The sequence below is a fragment of the Rhinatrema bivittatum genome, chromosome 9 (genome assembly GCF_901001135.1).
Source record: "Rhinatrema bivittatum chromosome 9, aRhiBiv1.1, whole genome shotgun sequence".
NCBI lineage: Eukaryota > Metazoa > Chordata > Amphibia > Gymnophiona > Rhinatrematidae > Rhinatrema > Rhinatrema bivittatum.
Genome location: NC_042623.1, coordinates 44614299 through 44630803, shown reverse-complemented (window position 1 = coordinate 44630803; position 16505 = coordinate 44614299). Strand labels below are relative to the sequence as shown.

The 16505-nt window shown below is 41.0% G+C and overlaps 1 protein-coding gene across 10 annotated transcripts in view; it reads left to right on the top strand.

Moving 5' to 3' along the window:
- SRPK2 (SRSF protein kinase 2) overlaps positions 1-16128 on the top strand; it is a 424006-nt gene extending 407878 nt beyond the window's left edge. For 8 of the 10 annotated variants that reach the window (XM_029615027.1, XM_029615026.1, XM_029615033.1 and 5 more), the window contains one exon: positions 14442-14626. In XM_029615027.1, the coding sequence (XP_029470887.1) occupies positions 14442-14626 (185 nt within the window). Of the gene's footprint in view, positions 1-14441 lie in introns of all 10 variants that reach the window. The other 2 variants (XM_029615025.1, XM_029615034.1) reach the window with 1 other exon arrangement.
- The last annotated feature ends 377 nt before the right edge of the window (positions 16129-16505 follow it).

Below are 16505 nucleotides of genomic sequence, written 5' to 3'. Positions count from 1 at the left end.
TTCCTTATTTCTCTTGTCATTTCATTATCTGTCTTACCATTTTTGGCCAGGTGGATGGTGGTATACTCCTACCACTATACTCTTCCTCATCATACATGGGATTTCTACCCATAAAGATTCTACTGTGCATTTAGTCTTTTGCAGGACCTTTATCCTCTTGGACTCTATGCCATCTCAAACATAAAGTGCCACCCAGCCCCCAAATTGATCCATCCTATTATTGCGGTAAAATTTGTACCCTGATATAGCACTTTCCCATTGGTTATCCTCTTTCCATCAGGTCTCTGAGATGCCAATTATGTCTTCATCTTCATTCAGTGCTATACACTCTAACTCTTGCATCTTACCTCTTAGACTTCTAGCATTGGCATGCAATCATTTCAAAGTGTATTTTTTGTTGGTATTAACAACTTCTTATCAGTTGATGGATGATTTAGAATCTTTAAACTCAGGTGGTTCTTTACTTGTAGGCACATGGACTACTTTTTCTTTTATTGGAACCTCTCTGTTGGGATACCCATCTCTCCTGTTTCATTAGTATCCTTCAAAGATACATCTTTTCAAACCATCCACTGCTGAACCAACTGTCTGCTTTTCCCTTTGTTCTAGTTTAAAAGCTGCTCTATCTCCTTTTTAAAGATTAGCACCAGCAGCCTGGTTAAATCCTCGTTAAAGTGGAGCCCATCCTTTTGGAAAAGACTCCTCCTTCCCCAAAAGGTTGGCCAGTTCCTTACAAAACTGAAGCTGCCTTCCTGCACCATCATCTTATCCATACATTGAGACTGGAGCTCTGCCTGCCTCTGGGAAACTGTGAATGGAACAGGGAGCATTTCAGACAATGCTAACCTGGAGGTTCTGGATTTCATCTTTCTACTTAAAAACCTATTTTTGGCTTCCAGAACCTCCCTTCCGCACCTTCCTATGTCATTGGTGCCAGCATGTACTAGGCCAGTCAGCTCTTCCCCAGTACTTTCTGAAATCCTATCTAGGAAACATGTGAAGTTCTCCACCTTTGCACCAGGCAGGCAAGTTACCAGGAAATCCTCATGTCCACCAGCCACGCAACTAATAATCCTAATAATCGAATCACCAACTACGTAAACTAACCTAACACTTCCCTCAAGGGCAGTAGCCCTGGGAGTCTCATCCTCAGTGCGAGAGGACAGTGTATCACCTGGAGAGCAGGTCCTTGCTACAGAATTACTTCCTGCTACACCAGGGTGTTGCTGTCCAACCAGGAGACCTTCCTCCTCCAAAGCAGCACAGGGCTGCCAGATTGGAGATACGACTTGGCTACTATGACCCTGAAGGTCTCATCTATATATCTCTCTGTCTGCCTCAGGTCCTCCAGGTCTGCCACTCTAGCCTCCAGATATTGGACTCGTTCTCTGAGAGTTAGGAGCTCTTTCACCAGGTGCACACATACAACTTCTCGGCAATGGGTAAAAAAAAATCATACATGTGGCATTTGATGCAAAAGCCAGGAAGGCCCCCTTTTTGCTACTGGACTGCTGCCTTCATCTTAATTTTGTTGAGGTCTTAGTTAAGTTTAGGTTATTAAGGGAGTAGGAATGTGTAATTAGAGTCCTTTAAATTTATTGATGTATTCCCTATTAATCTGGTAGTGACCTCTAATGGGGTAATTAAACTCTTGATAAAGGCTGGGGCAATCCTGTGTTTTAGATAAAAGCCTAATTGATTTTTAATCTGAAAGTGTGTCTTGCCTATAAATCAAAGGATAAGCTAGGAGTGGGTGAGAGGGAAATACAGATTCTAAGATTACTTACCTTAGACTTGGTTTTTAGTATAAACACACGCACACACAAATATACCCCATATTTCACTTCTCCCCCAAACTTTATAAGCCCTAAAATGTCCCAAAGCAATACTCACCAATCCTCTTCATTCTTCAGGAAGATGATCTTCTCCTCCCAATGCTCCCACAGGAGACACTAAAAAAGAACTTACCTAGCTTCCTGGTCATCTTGTTTAATCAAAAAGCACACATACAGTAATATTACATTTTTCAAAACCTTTTTTTGTTTTTTTAACAGCTAGAAAGAAATTGTAAAGATGTGATGAAGAAAATTTGAAACAAAACTTTTATGAAAAAAGAAATATGACAGCAAATTACAATATGTAGGGGTAATATTGTAGACATTGAGGGGCGGATTTTAAAACGAGCGCTAATAGCCTACTTTTGTTTGCGCTCCAGGCGCAAACAAAAGTACGCTGGATTTTAGTAGATACGCGCGGAGCCGCGCGTATCCGCTAAAATCCTGGATCGGCGCGCGCAAGGCTATCGATTTCGTATAGCCGGCGCGCGCCGAGCCGCGCAGCCTACCCCCGTTCCCTCTTCGGAGGGAACTTTCCTTTGCCCTCCCCTCACCTACCCCCCCCTTACCTTTCTCGGGGGATTTACGCCTCCCAGAGGGAGGCGTAAATCCCCCGACAGCAGCGGGCCTCCTGCGCGCCGGGACGCGACCTGGGGGCGGGTCCAGAGGGCGTGGCCACGCCCCCAGGCCGCCCCGGGCCGTAGCCACGCCCCCGGAACGCTCCCAACACGCCCCGAAAACGCTGCGCGGTTCGGGCCCGCCCCCGACACGCCCCCCCGACACGCCCCCTCCGAAAACCCCGGGACTTACGCGAGTCCCGGGGCTCTGCGCGCGCCGGTAGGCCTATGTAAAATAGGCTTCCCGGTGAGCAGGGCTCTGAAAATCCGCCCCTAAAGATGATAAAGGAGGAATAGTAAACTCGGTCAAAAAATCGTCATAAAGGTTTGTTTCTTTTTATGCGAACTAATACACAAATGAAAGTGCTGATACAATTAAACAAAAGGAAAAATACATGGATGAGATTAAATTCCCATACTTTGGTCAATAGGAGTGCAACGTTTCCCAACTCTCTCCTGAACACACACTTAACCAGACTGGTTTTCAGGATAACCATAATGAAAATGCATGAGAGAGATTTCCATACATGCATATCTGTCTCATGCATATTCATTGTGACTATCTTAAAAGCCAGATTGATTAGGTGTGCCTCCAGGATTGGATTGTGAAACACTGGTTTCAAGAATAATTTCTCTTTTGATTACTGATGTTAAGATGCATGTAAACTATGAGCAGTAGATTAAACAATGTTCAGTCAGATTTGATACACACAGATCAAGCAGGCATTGTAATGGGTAGACAGATGGAAGACAATATATGGAAAATTCAGAATACAGTCCACAAAGTGCACAGGCCAGTTAAATATCAATGATATACTTTGCAATAGAGGCTGAGAGAAAAATTAACAGCCAAATTTTAAATCCCCTGCGTTTGTAAAAACGGGGTTATGCAAGTAGCTGGACCATGCCCACACCGCACGCATTTTCAAAGAGGTCCAGCACGAGCATAACCCCCATTACACGCCGAAGTGCCAGGCCCAGAGAAAGGGGCGGTCTGGGGGCCAGGGAGGGCGGGGCTGGAGGTGGCCAGTACAGCAGCCATTAGCCGCTGTCCCAGGGAAGCACACACCAGCAGCTGGCCAGCACACGTAAATTACTTCTGCTTCAGAGGAGCAGCAACTAACAAAATAAAAAAAAAGAAGTAAGGTAGGTTAGGTTTAGCGGGTGGGGAGGAGAGGGTTAGGGGAAGGAAGGTTAGGCAGGGGGTTAGGGAAGTTCCCTCCCCAGTCCACTCCTTAATTGGACACACATGGACGCACGTGTGCACGTATTAAAATCTACCCCTGAGTTTCTTACATGTTACTGGTATTCTCCAGGACAAGCCAGTCACACTTGTGTGTGACATCATCCAACAACATTGAGAATGGAAGTGCCCCATAGCATTGGGTAAAAGCTTTTAAGCTCCACTGAGCATGTGCAGTGTGCAGCACATGCCCCTTGACCATGTAAGGTCTTCTCAGTCATATAATTAACACAAATTAATAAGGAGTGAAGTTCTGATAACTTCAAGGGGAGGTGGGAGGTTATGTGTGATTGACTTGTCCTGCTGTCCATGGAGAACTCCATTTACAAGTATGCAACTTAATTTTCTCTATGGACAAGCAGGAAATTAACTAACACTTGTGGGGACTTCCAAGCTACAGGTTGTCTTGCAGTCTCTATTTTCCAAGCCTCCTGGACAAACTACCAACTGGGTGCTTGTGGGAAGGAGTTGTCATCAAACATTAATTATTTTGTTTTTTTATGATTTATTTTTAAATTTTGAAAATACTTTTAAGAACTGCTAGATCAAAGCTACTGTCCTTTCAAAAGTCAGCATCTAGGTAGTAATGAGAAGTGAAAGAATGAGAGAGCTCTAATTGGTTGTTCTGCAATGTTTTCAGTAGCAGCTCTTGACATGGCCCTGTAATATAAGCCTGCCTTGTTAGAGGAAATGTGCATGTGTATATAAATGTATTTATTTGTATATATATGAATATTTATGTACACACATACATTCTGGATTCAATTAGCAACAGAGCATTTGGCAATAGGCAATCCAGATCTGTTGTGCTTATAAGATACAAACAGTTATGAAGATTCTCCATGGACAAGCAGCATAATACAGCCACACAGATATGGGTGACATCATCTGATGGCACTGAGCTGGATCCCATTCTCTCCAAGTTCGGAAAGAAGAAACATTTCTGAGCATGTACATGTATTCCCTTGCTGCCATCACCACCCACCTTCTTCAGTCTATTTTTGTCCACTTCATGAACAGTTGAAGCCTTGACTCTCCTCAGTCACCCCGTATTTAGTAGTTTGGGTTACAAATTTAATTTTTTCTTACCTTTCTTACTTTTTCTTAGTTTTAGCATGCAGAGTTAGTGAACCTCAAGCACTAGTAGATTATACTCAAATCTTGAAGAACAGTGTAATGTAGGTAAACTTTAGAGGTGCAGGAACCTGCCTGCTACAGGACACTTCCGGTTACCCTTCCACCTCACCTTACAATCCTAAGTTCAGGAAAAGACAACGTTTTCTCCACAGAATTAGATTTTTAATTGTCAGATTTGACAGGATTAACATTTAGAAGATAACAACAACACGTCTCTAACATCCTTGCTACTGAGCACCAGTTTACCTAAGGAAAGTTCTGCACCATAGGTGGTTTAAAACATGCCATAAACCTTAGCCTGACTAATATATTAATACTTATGGCTAACTTACTCATCCATGGTCCCAACTTCAGGCAATTTCCTGTTTACCTCTGAAGCAGGCTGTGGCTAGAGGTCTGGAGAATGTGGGCAGGGGAGGGGGCTTGCTTCCAGGTCTGGTACTAGCAGAGCTGCTGGGCTTATCTCAGCTTCTCACCGCCTCAGACCATGTGCCACCATCTGACCCCAGCCAGGGCATTTCCTCTCTCCGGTCTCCTGGCCACACCTAATCTTTTCCCTCCTCGATAGCAGAGGGTACTGGAGCTTCTTCGGGTCCACTCCTTTTCTCCTTATTTGCCCTCGTCTTATACTTTCCAGCTGATAAATATGCATAAGCTTGTGCATAATCATGTAGTGGGTGGAGGGTCTTTGCCACATTGCAGGTCTTTTCCCTCCTCCCCTTTTCTGTGGGGGGAAGGGGGGTTCTGTCACTAAGGCTGTCAACCACATCAGCTTTTCTCCATTTCAGAGTACTTTCCCTTTGGCCAAGGGTGGGGGCCCCTGTGACCTCTGGATTTTCCTTACTGGTCTGTAACTTCTGCTTTTTGAGCTAAAGTTGCTGTATTGTCCCTCTGCCTTGGTTTTATTTACACAGGAGCTTTAGTTCTGGTTTAACGTTCTCATCTGGGCAAAGTTTCTTTTCTTTAGCTGAAACAGTGTTTTGGCCTGTCAGCATACTTGTCAGCATCCCTCTTTGGCTATTATGATTCATATTGGGTGCTTTCGGTGATTAAACATGGGATATCTCCCTACAATATTTTTAAGTACACATCCAAAATTTCAACTAAAGATATCTCAGTTTCATCTAAATCAGTCCATAGTGTTACCAGGTTATTTTTTTTCCAAAACCTCATTCTTCACTGGCAGAGCAAACACGATTCTCAACCAGTGTGTCATGACACACCAGTGTGTCGCCAAGCACCAGCAGGTGTGTTGTGGCTCCCGGTGTCCCACTGCCCTGGTTGTGCGTCCCTTCTCCTCAGGGGCAGATTGGCCTATTGGGGGATCAGTCATCATCCAGTCAGCCGATGCAGTTGGTTGCAAAGGGATGCTGCGTGGCACTGCCAGAGGCCAGGCTGGCAGTGGCTGAAGAGCAGAAAAATGCTGAATGCTGCTACCGGAGGCCAGGCCTGCAGTGGCTGAAGAGCGGAGTGAAGCTGCATGCCGCCGCCGTAGGCTAGGCTAGTAGTGGCTGAAGAGCGGAGAGATGCTGCGTGCTGCTGCCGGAGGCCAGGTCAGTGGCGGCTGAAGAGCATAGAGATGCTGTGTGCTGCCGCCGGAGGCCAGGTCGGTGGCTGCTGAAGAGCATAGAGACACTGCGTGCTGCCACCAGTGACCAGGCCGGCAGCAGCTGAAGAGTGGAGCGAAGCTGTATGCCACTGCATACCACCGCCGGAGGCTAGGCTGGCAGTGGCTGAAGAGCGGAGAGACTCTGCATGCCGCCGCCGGAAACCTGCAAGGGAAAGGAGTAGGAGAGTTTCCGGAGAAGGTAAGTAAAGGTGACTTTTTAAGTTTATTTTTCTTGATTGACTGCCATTTTAATTATTGGGTATTATGTGATGTGTCTGCTGTTTTGAAATATTTTATTGATATTTGGACAATTCATAATACGTTTTATGAATTTTTAATTGTTGGATGTTATTCTGTTCATCAGCTGTTTTGTAACATTTATTAATATAGCTTTACAGTTATTTCTGTGTGAAGATCTATAGCAGCTTGGCTTATTCTGTTTTCCTAATAGGAAGTGTATTAGTGTGTAGGACCTGGTTTAATATTTATAGTGTTGCCTTTTCATAGATAGGGTTGTTACTGTTTGAGTGTGTTCCATAATAAGGTGTAACTTTGTGTGAATTAGTTTGTGTCCATTATTGCAGATTCTGGGCCTATGTTAGGTGCTATATTTCTCTTTCCATTTCTCCAGGTTTGCTCTGCATGCAGAGTGGCTTTTTTGTTTTTCCATTCCAGTTTGTCTCCATATTTATAATTTGTGGTCTTTCTGTACTTGTTGAAGGTCAGTTCTGGGTGTGTGAAAGAGGTGAGGTATTTTACTAGCATGTAGGCATTTGTATCAATCTTATTTGTTGTGTTTTCTCAATAGGACATACATTAGTGATAAATTATTGTCTTTTCATAAAGAGGGCTATTGTGTCTGGTAATAAAGAGAGTTTGTTTTGCCTTCACTGAGGTGCATCAGAACCAGAATATCTTATTTATATGGTGCATTGTATGGGTAATGCCCTACTGCTCTGCACCCATTGTTGGGGGTCGAGGGGACTCCTGAGGATGCAGTGTATGTTTACATTTAGCCCCATGACGGTCACATGTACAGTGTATCACACATGTGAGAACCATCTGTCAGGTGTGTCCCAGCTGAAAAAAGGTTGAGAACCTCTGTCCTGGTCTATAGAAAGGCTTTACTATTCTGTCTGCATAGAACAAAATCTTATAGGAAATTAAATTATTCTTATCCTACGATACCAGCAAAAAAGGTCTTCCATTAAAAAAAAAAAAAGTCCTGATGACTATTATTGTGCAATTCTCATTTCTACACAGCTTCAGGATTTCATCTTTCACAATCTATAAAGGGTCACCAAGTTAGAGTGGTTGCAACAACAAAGGTTGATAGCTGTAAAGCAGCCACTTGGTCAATCATACATACTTTCACCAAACATTATTGCTTGGAACAAGACTTACATGCAGACAGTAGCATTCCCCAGGCTGTCTTGAAAAAAATAAAATAAATATTTACTTGCAACCCTCAGTTTGGAAGTCCCCATTATATGTGGATGTTTTGTGTTGCTTGTCTACAGAGAAAGCACAGTTGCTTACCTGTAACAGTTTCTGTGGACGGCAGAACATACAGTCACACAGTCCCTCCCTCCTACCCACACAGTTGAAGTCAGCTAGTTATCAGACTGAGGAGGTGCATGGCAATGGCAGTGCAGCATACAAGCACATGCTCAGAAAGGTTTTCTTTTCTTTCTGAGCTTGGAGAGAGCAGGCTCTGGCTTGGCATTGTCAGATAACATCATCCCATACATGGGGCTGTTTAACTGCTGTCCATGGAGAACACCTGTTACAGGTAAGCAACTTTGCTCTTTCTGACATCCTTGGTTCTGCTTAGGTAAAAGGATGAAGCCCTTTTATAATCCAAGTTGTGAAATACTGCCTAAGCACTGTGTGTGTGAGGCTTTGGGAAAAATGGAGGAAGAATGACAGACTGGTTCAAGTGAAACTCCAAATCTGCCTTTGAGAGAAATTTTGGATAAATATGAAATACTTCTGCCATAGAAATTGGTGCTATGAGCTTCTGACCTTAGAACAGACTAGAACAGCTATTTGACAGGCAGCTGATGTACCCTGTAAAGGAGACACTCTCTTTAAAAATAGTGGTGGATCATATAAAAGACCACATCTTTAAGCTACAGTCGCTTCTGACCCGCCCTCATCTTCCAGGAGATAGATGAGGGGTACCCAAGAGACACTTTTATCCTCCAAAGAGGAAGTTATCCTCTCCTCCCTTGTCACCTCACAACAGAGGAACTAGAAACCACAGACTGTTCCACAGCCAAAACCCGGGATGGGGTCTTAGCTAGATCTAGGAAGATAGCTAATATCCCAATATCCATACCAGAGAATCTCCCTGTCAGGAGAAGGCTAAGGTTTCATGTAAACCACTGGTCCAGTATAACATGATTTGAAATGGGTGCACTTCATCTATTGGAAAATTCACCAAATTGCCCACCAAGAGTCTATCACTCCTTCTCTAAGCATCAGGAGCAACTTCTAAAGAAGCTCTCCTAATTCTTGGAGACCAGATTGGTCAAACTCATCTCACCAGGGAAAGTAAGCAGGGGTTTTAATTGAAGTTTTTCCTGATACCATAGAAAATGGGAGAACTTCATCCCATCCTAGATATAACCATCTTGAACAAGTGCTTAGAGAAAAGTTCAAGTTAATAACCCTGGGCACCCAAATTACCAGTCTTCAAAAACAAGTCTGGTTATGCTCTCTGGATTTAAAGGATATATACATCTTTGGGATATTCAAGTCACAGGAAGTATCTCAAACTTGAAACAGGGAAGTACTACTACCAGTACTCCGTCCTGTTCTTTGGCCTAACATCCATACCACAGGTATTCACAAAATGCCTAGCAGTGGTTGCTACACTTCTGTGCATACAGGGGATGCATATGTTTCCACATCTGGAGAACTGATTAGTCAAGAGCACTTCTCAGGAAGATGCAAACAAATCAAATTGCAAAACTATCTGAGTGCTAGAGTTGCTAGGGTTCTTCATAAATTATCCCAAATCCTACCTGATCCTTTCTTCTGAATTGAAATTTATAGGAGCTCTGCTAGACACAATTCAGGTCAAAGCCTTTCTTCCATAAGAAAGGGCCAACCCTTTGATGTCTATAGTGGAACCAATAGGGAGAGTAAGCAGATATCAGCAGGACCGGGTAGGAAGGAAAGGAGGAGGTATGACATATATAAAAAATGATAATAAAGCAATAGAATTGCAGAGCTTATAAGGTAAGGAAGCAGCACTGTGGGTTAATCTGGAAAGAGGGCATGGAATATCTATTTATATTATTGTAATATACAGACTAGGTATATATGAGAAGGGATATATTATCATTGTCTACATTTATTTAATCAGCTTTTTTCACAATTTTATATCAATCTTTAGAAAATCGACCACCAAGTATTATTAAAACACCACATCTATATAGTTTAAAATTTCAAACATATATAACAATATATCAAAAATCCAAACATACAGACCTCCATAACAGACAGAAGAATTGGATAGAGATTTAATGAAGGATATTCACAAAATTGCTATGAAAGAGGAGGTGCTGTAGCTAAGGGATTTCAATCTGTTGGATGTTGATTGGGATATCCTGGTTGCGGTGTCTTCTAGAAGCAGGGAGATCCTAGATTCTCTACAAGGAGAACTGTTTGTCAACTGGTAACGGAATGCACATGGGAAGGAGGGATAATGGACCTGGTGCTTACCAACGGGGACAGTATCTCTGAGATTGTAGTGGATAATCAACTGGGATCCAGTGATTACCAGATGGTGTGGTTCAGTATTAGCGTGCAGGAGATGAAGGTTCATTCCAAGGTGAGGGTCCTAGACTTACTCATTAGCTGGATGGGAAAATCTAGGTGAGGTAGAGGAACAGTGGGTAAAGCTAAAAGGATATATAACAACAAGTAAACGTTTTGTTAGGAAATTAAATAAAGGTAAGACGAAAAGGAGGCTGCTATGGTTTGTTGTTTGTTTTTTTTAAAGTAGTTGAAAAAGTAAGGGAGAAAAGGTTAGCATTCTTAAATTACAAGAGATCATAGAAAAAGGAAGGCAGTTGACAATAGCCAAAAAGCTAGGAAATTAGGAAATTCAAATGGAAGGAAAAAACAGCAAATATGGTAAAATGGTGGGGACAAAACCTTTTTTTTTCAAGATATGTTAGTAATAGAATGAAGTGCAGAAGTGCATTGCAAAACACACAGGTGAAGTGGAGGAGTATGTAGAGGCTGATAAGGAAAAAGCAAATTTGCTTAAATATTTCTCATCAATGTTCACTGTGGAAGGGCCAGGAGCAGGCCATATAAAACAAACACAAATAAGATTGGAAGTGAGATAAACCTCAATCGATTTTCTGAGAAATGTGTTCAGGAGGAGCTATCAAAACTTAAAGTATATAAGACAATGAGGCTGAATGAGATATGCCAGAGGGTACTAAGTGAACTTAGGAGACGTTCTGGTAACTCCACTGACTGACATTTTCAATGCTTCTTTAAAGTCAGGAATGGTTCTGGAGAACTGGAGATGGGTGGATGCAGTTCCTGTTCATAAAAGTGGAAGTAAGGAGGAAGCTGGGAGCTACAGACCAGTTAATCTAACCTCTGAGGTGATCAAATTAATGGAATAGCTGTTAAAACAGAGGATAGTGCAGTTTCTCAAATCCAATGGATTACAAGACCTGAAGCAGCAAGGTTTTACCAAAGGTAGCTCTTGTCAGATGAATCTAATCAATTTATTTGACTGTATGATCAAAGAGTTGGATTAAAGGAAAGCGCTATGCATGGTGTACTTGGATTTCAGTAAGACCTTTGATATGGTTACGCATATAGTAAAATAGTAATGACTGCAAAAAAGGTCTAGCTGGTCCATCCAGTCTGCCCAGAAAGCTTCTTATGTAAGTATCTGCCACTCCGTGCAGGATACCCTCATGTTTCTGTCAAGGGTATTAACTGCTTCTCCATGCAGTTACCCCCAAGCCTTGTGATGAGAGTTTTAATATTTACAATCAATCAACACCAAACATCTGTCAAACCCATAAATTTCTGCTAGCAACATTTTTACTCTGTGAAGAGCCTTCTTGATAATTCAGGCAGTGCTGCTTGATGTTCTTTCGAAAATAAATACATTGAGCGTCCTTGTTATGGCCTTAGAGTGACTGATAGGGTTAGAAACTGGTTGAGTGGGTGGCGACAAAGGGTAGTGGGAAATGGAGTTCATGCCAAGGACAAGAACATTACTAGCAGTGTGTGACATTGCTGAAGGATTGTGGGGAAATGTTTGTTTGCTGTTGGTACCAAAATATGCAATGTTGTAGACAGCCAGGAAGGTGTGAAAAATATGAGGAGCAATCTAGCAAAGCTCAAGGAATGGTCTAGGATCTGGCAGCTAAGATATAATACTAAAAAACGCAGAGTTATACATTTAGGATGCAAAAACCCAAGGGAGAGGTACAGTATTTGGGTGAAATTTTTCTGTGTATTCAGAAGAGTGGGATCTGAGGGTGATCATATCTGAAGACCTTAAGGTGTCTAAAGAGGTAGATAAAGTGATGGCAAAAACCAGAAAAATGTTTGGCTGCATAGGAAGAGAAATGGTCAGCAGAAAAAGGGAGATGATTTAGCCCCTGTATAGGTCCCTGGTGAGACCTCATTTGGAGTACTGTGTATATTTCTAAAGAGAGGATATAAATCGGCTGGAGTCGGTCCAGACGGTAGATATTAAAATGGTCTTTTGTCTTCGTTCTAAGTCATATGGGACCAGGTTTAAAGATCTAAACATGTATATCTTAGAGAAGAGATATGATAGAGATATTTAAATAACTCCAAGTTTTTCATGCAAAGGAGGCAAGCCTCTTTCAATGGAAATGAGGTTCTAAAATAAGGGGTCATGGGATGAGGTTTAAAGGGGGTAAACTCAGGAGTAATATGATAAAATAGTTCTTTATAGAGAGGGTAGTGGATGCATGGAACAGCCTTCCAGTGGAAGCATTGGAGAATCAGTATCTGAATTCAAAAATGCGTGGGATAAATGCACGGGAGAGTGATGGGAATTGTAAAGCTAAATTAGTTAGATGGATGGGCAGACTAGATGGGCTATATGGTCTTTTTCTGCTGTCATGTTTCTATGTTCCTAATGTTGGCTTAATGGCATCAACAGTACATGTATCACCCTTGGCATGTCTCTGCATGAGACACATCCAATAGAACCTAAGATCACAGTGGCTCAAGCCACTCATGATCTTTGAGAGAGTACCCAAGACACCTAAAAGCTCATGTAGAAAGTAAATCCATCTGTGTATAGCCTATAGTTATTCATGTGCGTTTTGCTTTTATTAAAGCCTCTGCTAAATCCTCCTACTGTGTCTTGGTACCTCAGTGTGGTACTATCTCAGCTGATAAAAGATCCCTTGAACTATTAGACTCCTGTGAGCTGAAGTATTTGACCTGGAAGGTCACATTTTTGGTGGTAGTCATCTCAGCATGCAGTGTCAGAGAGCTGCACACCCTAGTGAATTATCCACTTTATACAAAGTTTTATTTTAATAATAGAGTGGTTCTGTGCACACATCCCAAGTTCCTTCCTCCGCATTAACCAGTTAATTGCCCTTCCAGTCTTTTTTCCCCAAACCACATGGCCACAGAGGTGACAGGCCTTACTCAGTTTAAACTGCAAGACAGCTTTAACCAATGAACTGAAGCCCTTTGAAAGTCCACTCAGTTTTTTGTTTTTGACCCAAATAGACCTGGAATTGCTGTAGCCAAACGTACACTAGATAGATTGCTTGTATCTGAAAGGTCATAAGTCAGAGCCATGGTGGTGTCTGTGGCCCACCTGAGATCAGCTTTCAAGGATGAGATCTATAAGATGAGTTCAGTCCACACATTCACATCTCATTACTGTTCGGATAGGGACTCCTAAGGTGACTCTGGTCAATGTATCTTGAAAGGTTTATTTAAGCTTTAAACTCCAACCTATACTCTCCAGGACCCATTCTTTTTGTCAACAAAAAACATTATGTGCCTATTGGCACTGTTCATGTTGTATTTTCCCATTTTTTTTTGTTACAGGCCACCTGTAACTAGTGATTTCCAATCTGTGAGGACTCTCACAAACATTTCCTTGGAGAAAGTGTACATTATGTATATGAATCAGGTGTTCTCTGAGTACAGCAGAATTTAAAGCCTTACAGTGCCCACTCACCTCTCCTAGGAGTTGGCTTCTCTTATTAATTAAAGAACTGAGAGGTCCCCATGACCTGTGACTGGGACAAAACCGCACATGCTCAAAAAAGCTTCCTAAAGCTCTAGAAGTTTCTGACTGGGGCTCTGATGATATCACCTACAAGTGAGGACTTACATCCTGCTGTTCTGGGAGAACGCACGCTACAGGTAGTTAACTTACTCTTTCAAAGAAGATTTTCTTTTTAATCAGCAGAGGGTTTATGTAACTACAGTGCTGGATTTGAATTATAATTCTGTATCAAAAAATCCATTAGGTTGATGATCTTTAAATCATTATATGGCAATCAGTCAATCAAGATATCTTCAGCTTTTTGTACATTAGAGAGACTATTTTGCATAGGTGCTTTCTATCAGCAGTGATAATAGAAAGGGCTAAGAGGGATATAAAAAGTCAATATTTCTATATAAGCATTAAAAATAAATAATTTTGCACTTTTTATATTAATATAGTTCGAGATTCTCTTATGCTGAATATTTTTATTTGCATTTGGTGAATATCAAAACCCTGCATCTTAAAACAAATTACAAAGAGGCAGATATTATTTTAACAGCTCCAGAATTTTTAAAGAAAGTTTGTTTTCCTGAAAAGGAACATGCTGTGTGTGCTGAGGAGAATCGTAACATCGTAGAACCTTTCATCCATCCCATCCGTAGAGTTGCTGGGAATGAGTATGGTTTGACAGATTGATAGGGGAGGGAATGATTTTTAATACAAAGAATGTTTTCATTTGCAGGAGAACTTCGACACATTACAAAGCTGAAGCCTTGGAGCTTATTTGATGTACTCGTGGAGAAGTACGGCTGGCCTCATGAAGATGCCGCACAGTTTACAGATTTCCTGATCCCCATGCTAGAAATGGTTCCAGAGAAACGGGCATCTGCTGGAGAATGCTTGAGGCATCCGTGGTTGAGTTCGTAGCGAAATCCTCAAACATAACATTCTGAACCAACAGCCACTTTCCAGTGCTTCAGACCTGAACGGTGACTGGCATCAATTCTTTTAGCAGGAGTACAGTGAGCTGGCTTCATAACTCAGATCTTTCTTTTGCTCTGAAATACTGTTCCACATTTTGCTTTTTGTGCACTGTGTTCTGGGGGAAGGGTAGTCCTTTTTGTCTTCAGCTAGTAGTTTACTGACCCCACTCTTTTCTGGAGACACTTGATAACCTGTCTTTAAGCAATGTTTCTTGTGTTGTGTGGCATTCAGATGTTCAATTTTTGAACAAGGAGTACTTTTTCCATGTGTTTGGCAGATTTTGTAACTATTTATGAAGAAATGTTTTAGCAGATGAGGCATGTTATATAAATTTACGAGCTTATCGAGTGAGACTTGAGAGATGGCAGTTACCTGTAAATTTTATCCTTTGGCAAAGGGAAATCATTCTTGTATTATAGTGTATGTATATTCACCCTGTAAATGTTAATTTCAATTAAATATGGAATGGGGACTCAAAATTCAAAGTAAGCTATTTCGTCAATGCTTTTCAGCATACAGAATGCATGTAGTGGATGTCAGCTGCATAAGGAACTATGTGAATCCACCCTTTGGTTGGATTGAAAGTAAAAAAGAAAAAAAATAGAAAATCTGCGCCAATTTGTGATTTAATTCCCCAAATGGCACTTTAAGAGAAGAGGAAACTTCTTTATAGTTTTAAAAATATACATTTTGATTAAAGTTTAGCATTCCTATTACAGTTTTTGCATATTTTAAAGTGCTTTTAAGAAACCATAACTACCCTTATAATGTGATGATGAAGATATGATACCATGATATTGCCTTACAAAGCACTGTAAGTTGTACAATACATCTTAGATTAAAATTAGCATGAAAAATATTGTGTAGACTTACTACTGTTAAAATTATATAATACATTATTTTGCTGTATGTGAAAAATAAGAAAAAATTAGTAATTTTAAAATTATTATGATCTACAATTTGCAGTGCAATGGGCAAAAATATCGTTTTCCACTGAAAGGACTCAATATATATTACATGAAAGAGACCAAGATCATTCCATGTATGATTTTATAGATAACTTATGTTTTTGTATTTTCTAAAACAAATTGCACTTTTAATTTTTCCCCAGAGAACTGAAAAATAATTTCCCTTTGCAAGTTCCATATAGTTTTGTTTAAATGCTTCCTATATCAACAAAGTAATAGAATTCCAGACCATGTCATGGCAATACAGATTTTAGAATGTAAAATACAGAGGTGTATTTTTTACATCTTAGGAGTCAGTGGAATGAATGTAAATTTAGTTTTGGTTCTACACAATTATGGTGCCACTTTATCCATTACAGTTTATTGACAAGCATTTGCAATAACTAGATTGTGAAAATACCCCTGTGTTGTAACAGTAACTAATTGTTGTTTGAGGTGCTTGCAGTTGTCTAATTAAAGTGTTGGGGTTTTTTTTCAGATACTGTACTGGTCATTGGAATGTATGTGGTGGTGATAAACACAATTCTTTGCTATAGTAACATTTGTCTGGAATAAGTACTTTTACCTTGGTGAAGTGAAATTAGAAAAAAATTGGTTTCTAATCGTTTCCTGGCAATTTTTGTATATCACCGAGAGAAAGTATCGGTCATTAAATATTGCTTTTTAAAATAAAAACACATTAAAACACAACAACAGAAGTTAATTAACCTGTAATGTTAATTGTTTGAAGAATGATTGACTCCAGAAGTCCACTGCTATCTGTGACTACCATGGAATGCATTTGGGGTCACTGAAATGCAACAGCACAGTCTTGCTACTGCGCAATTTTAGCTGACACTGCCCAGTGCATCTAT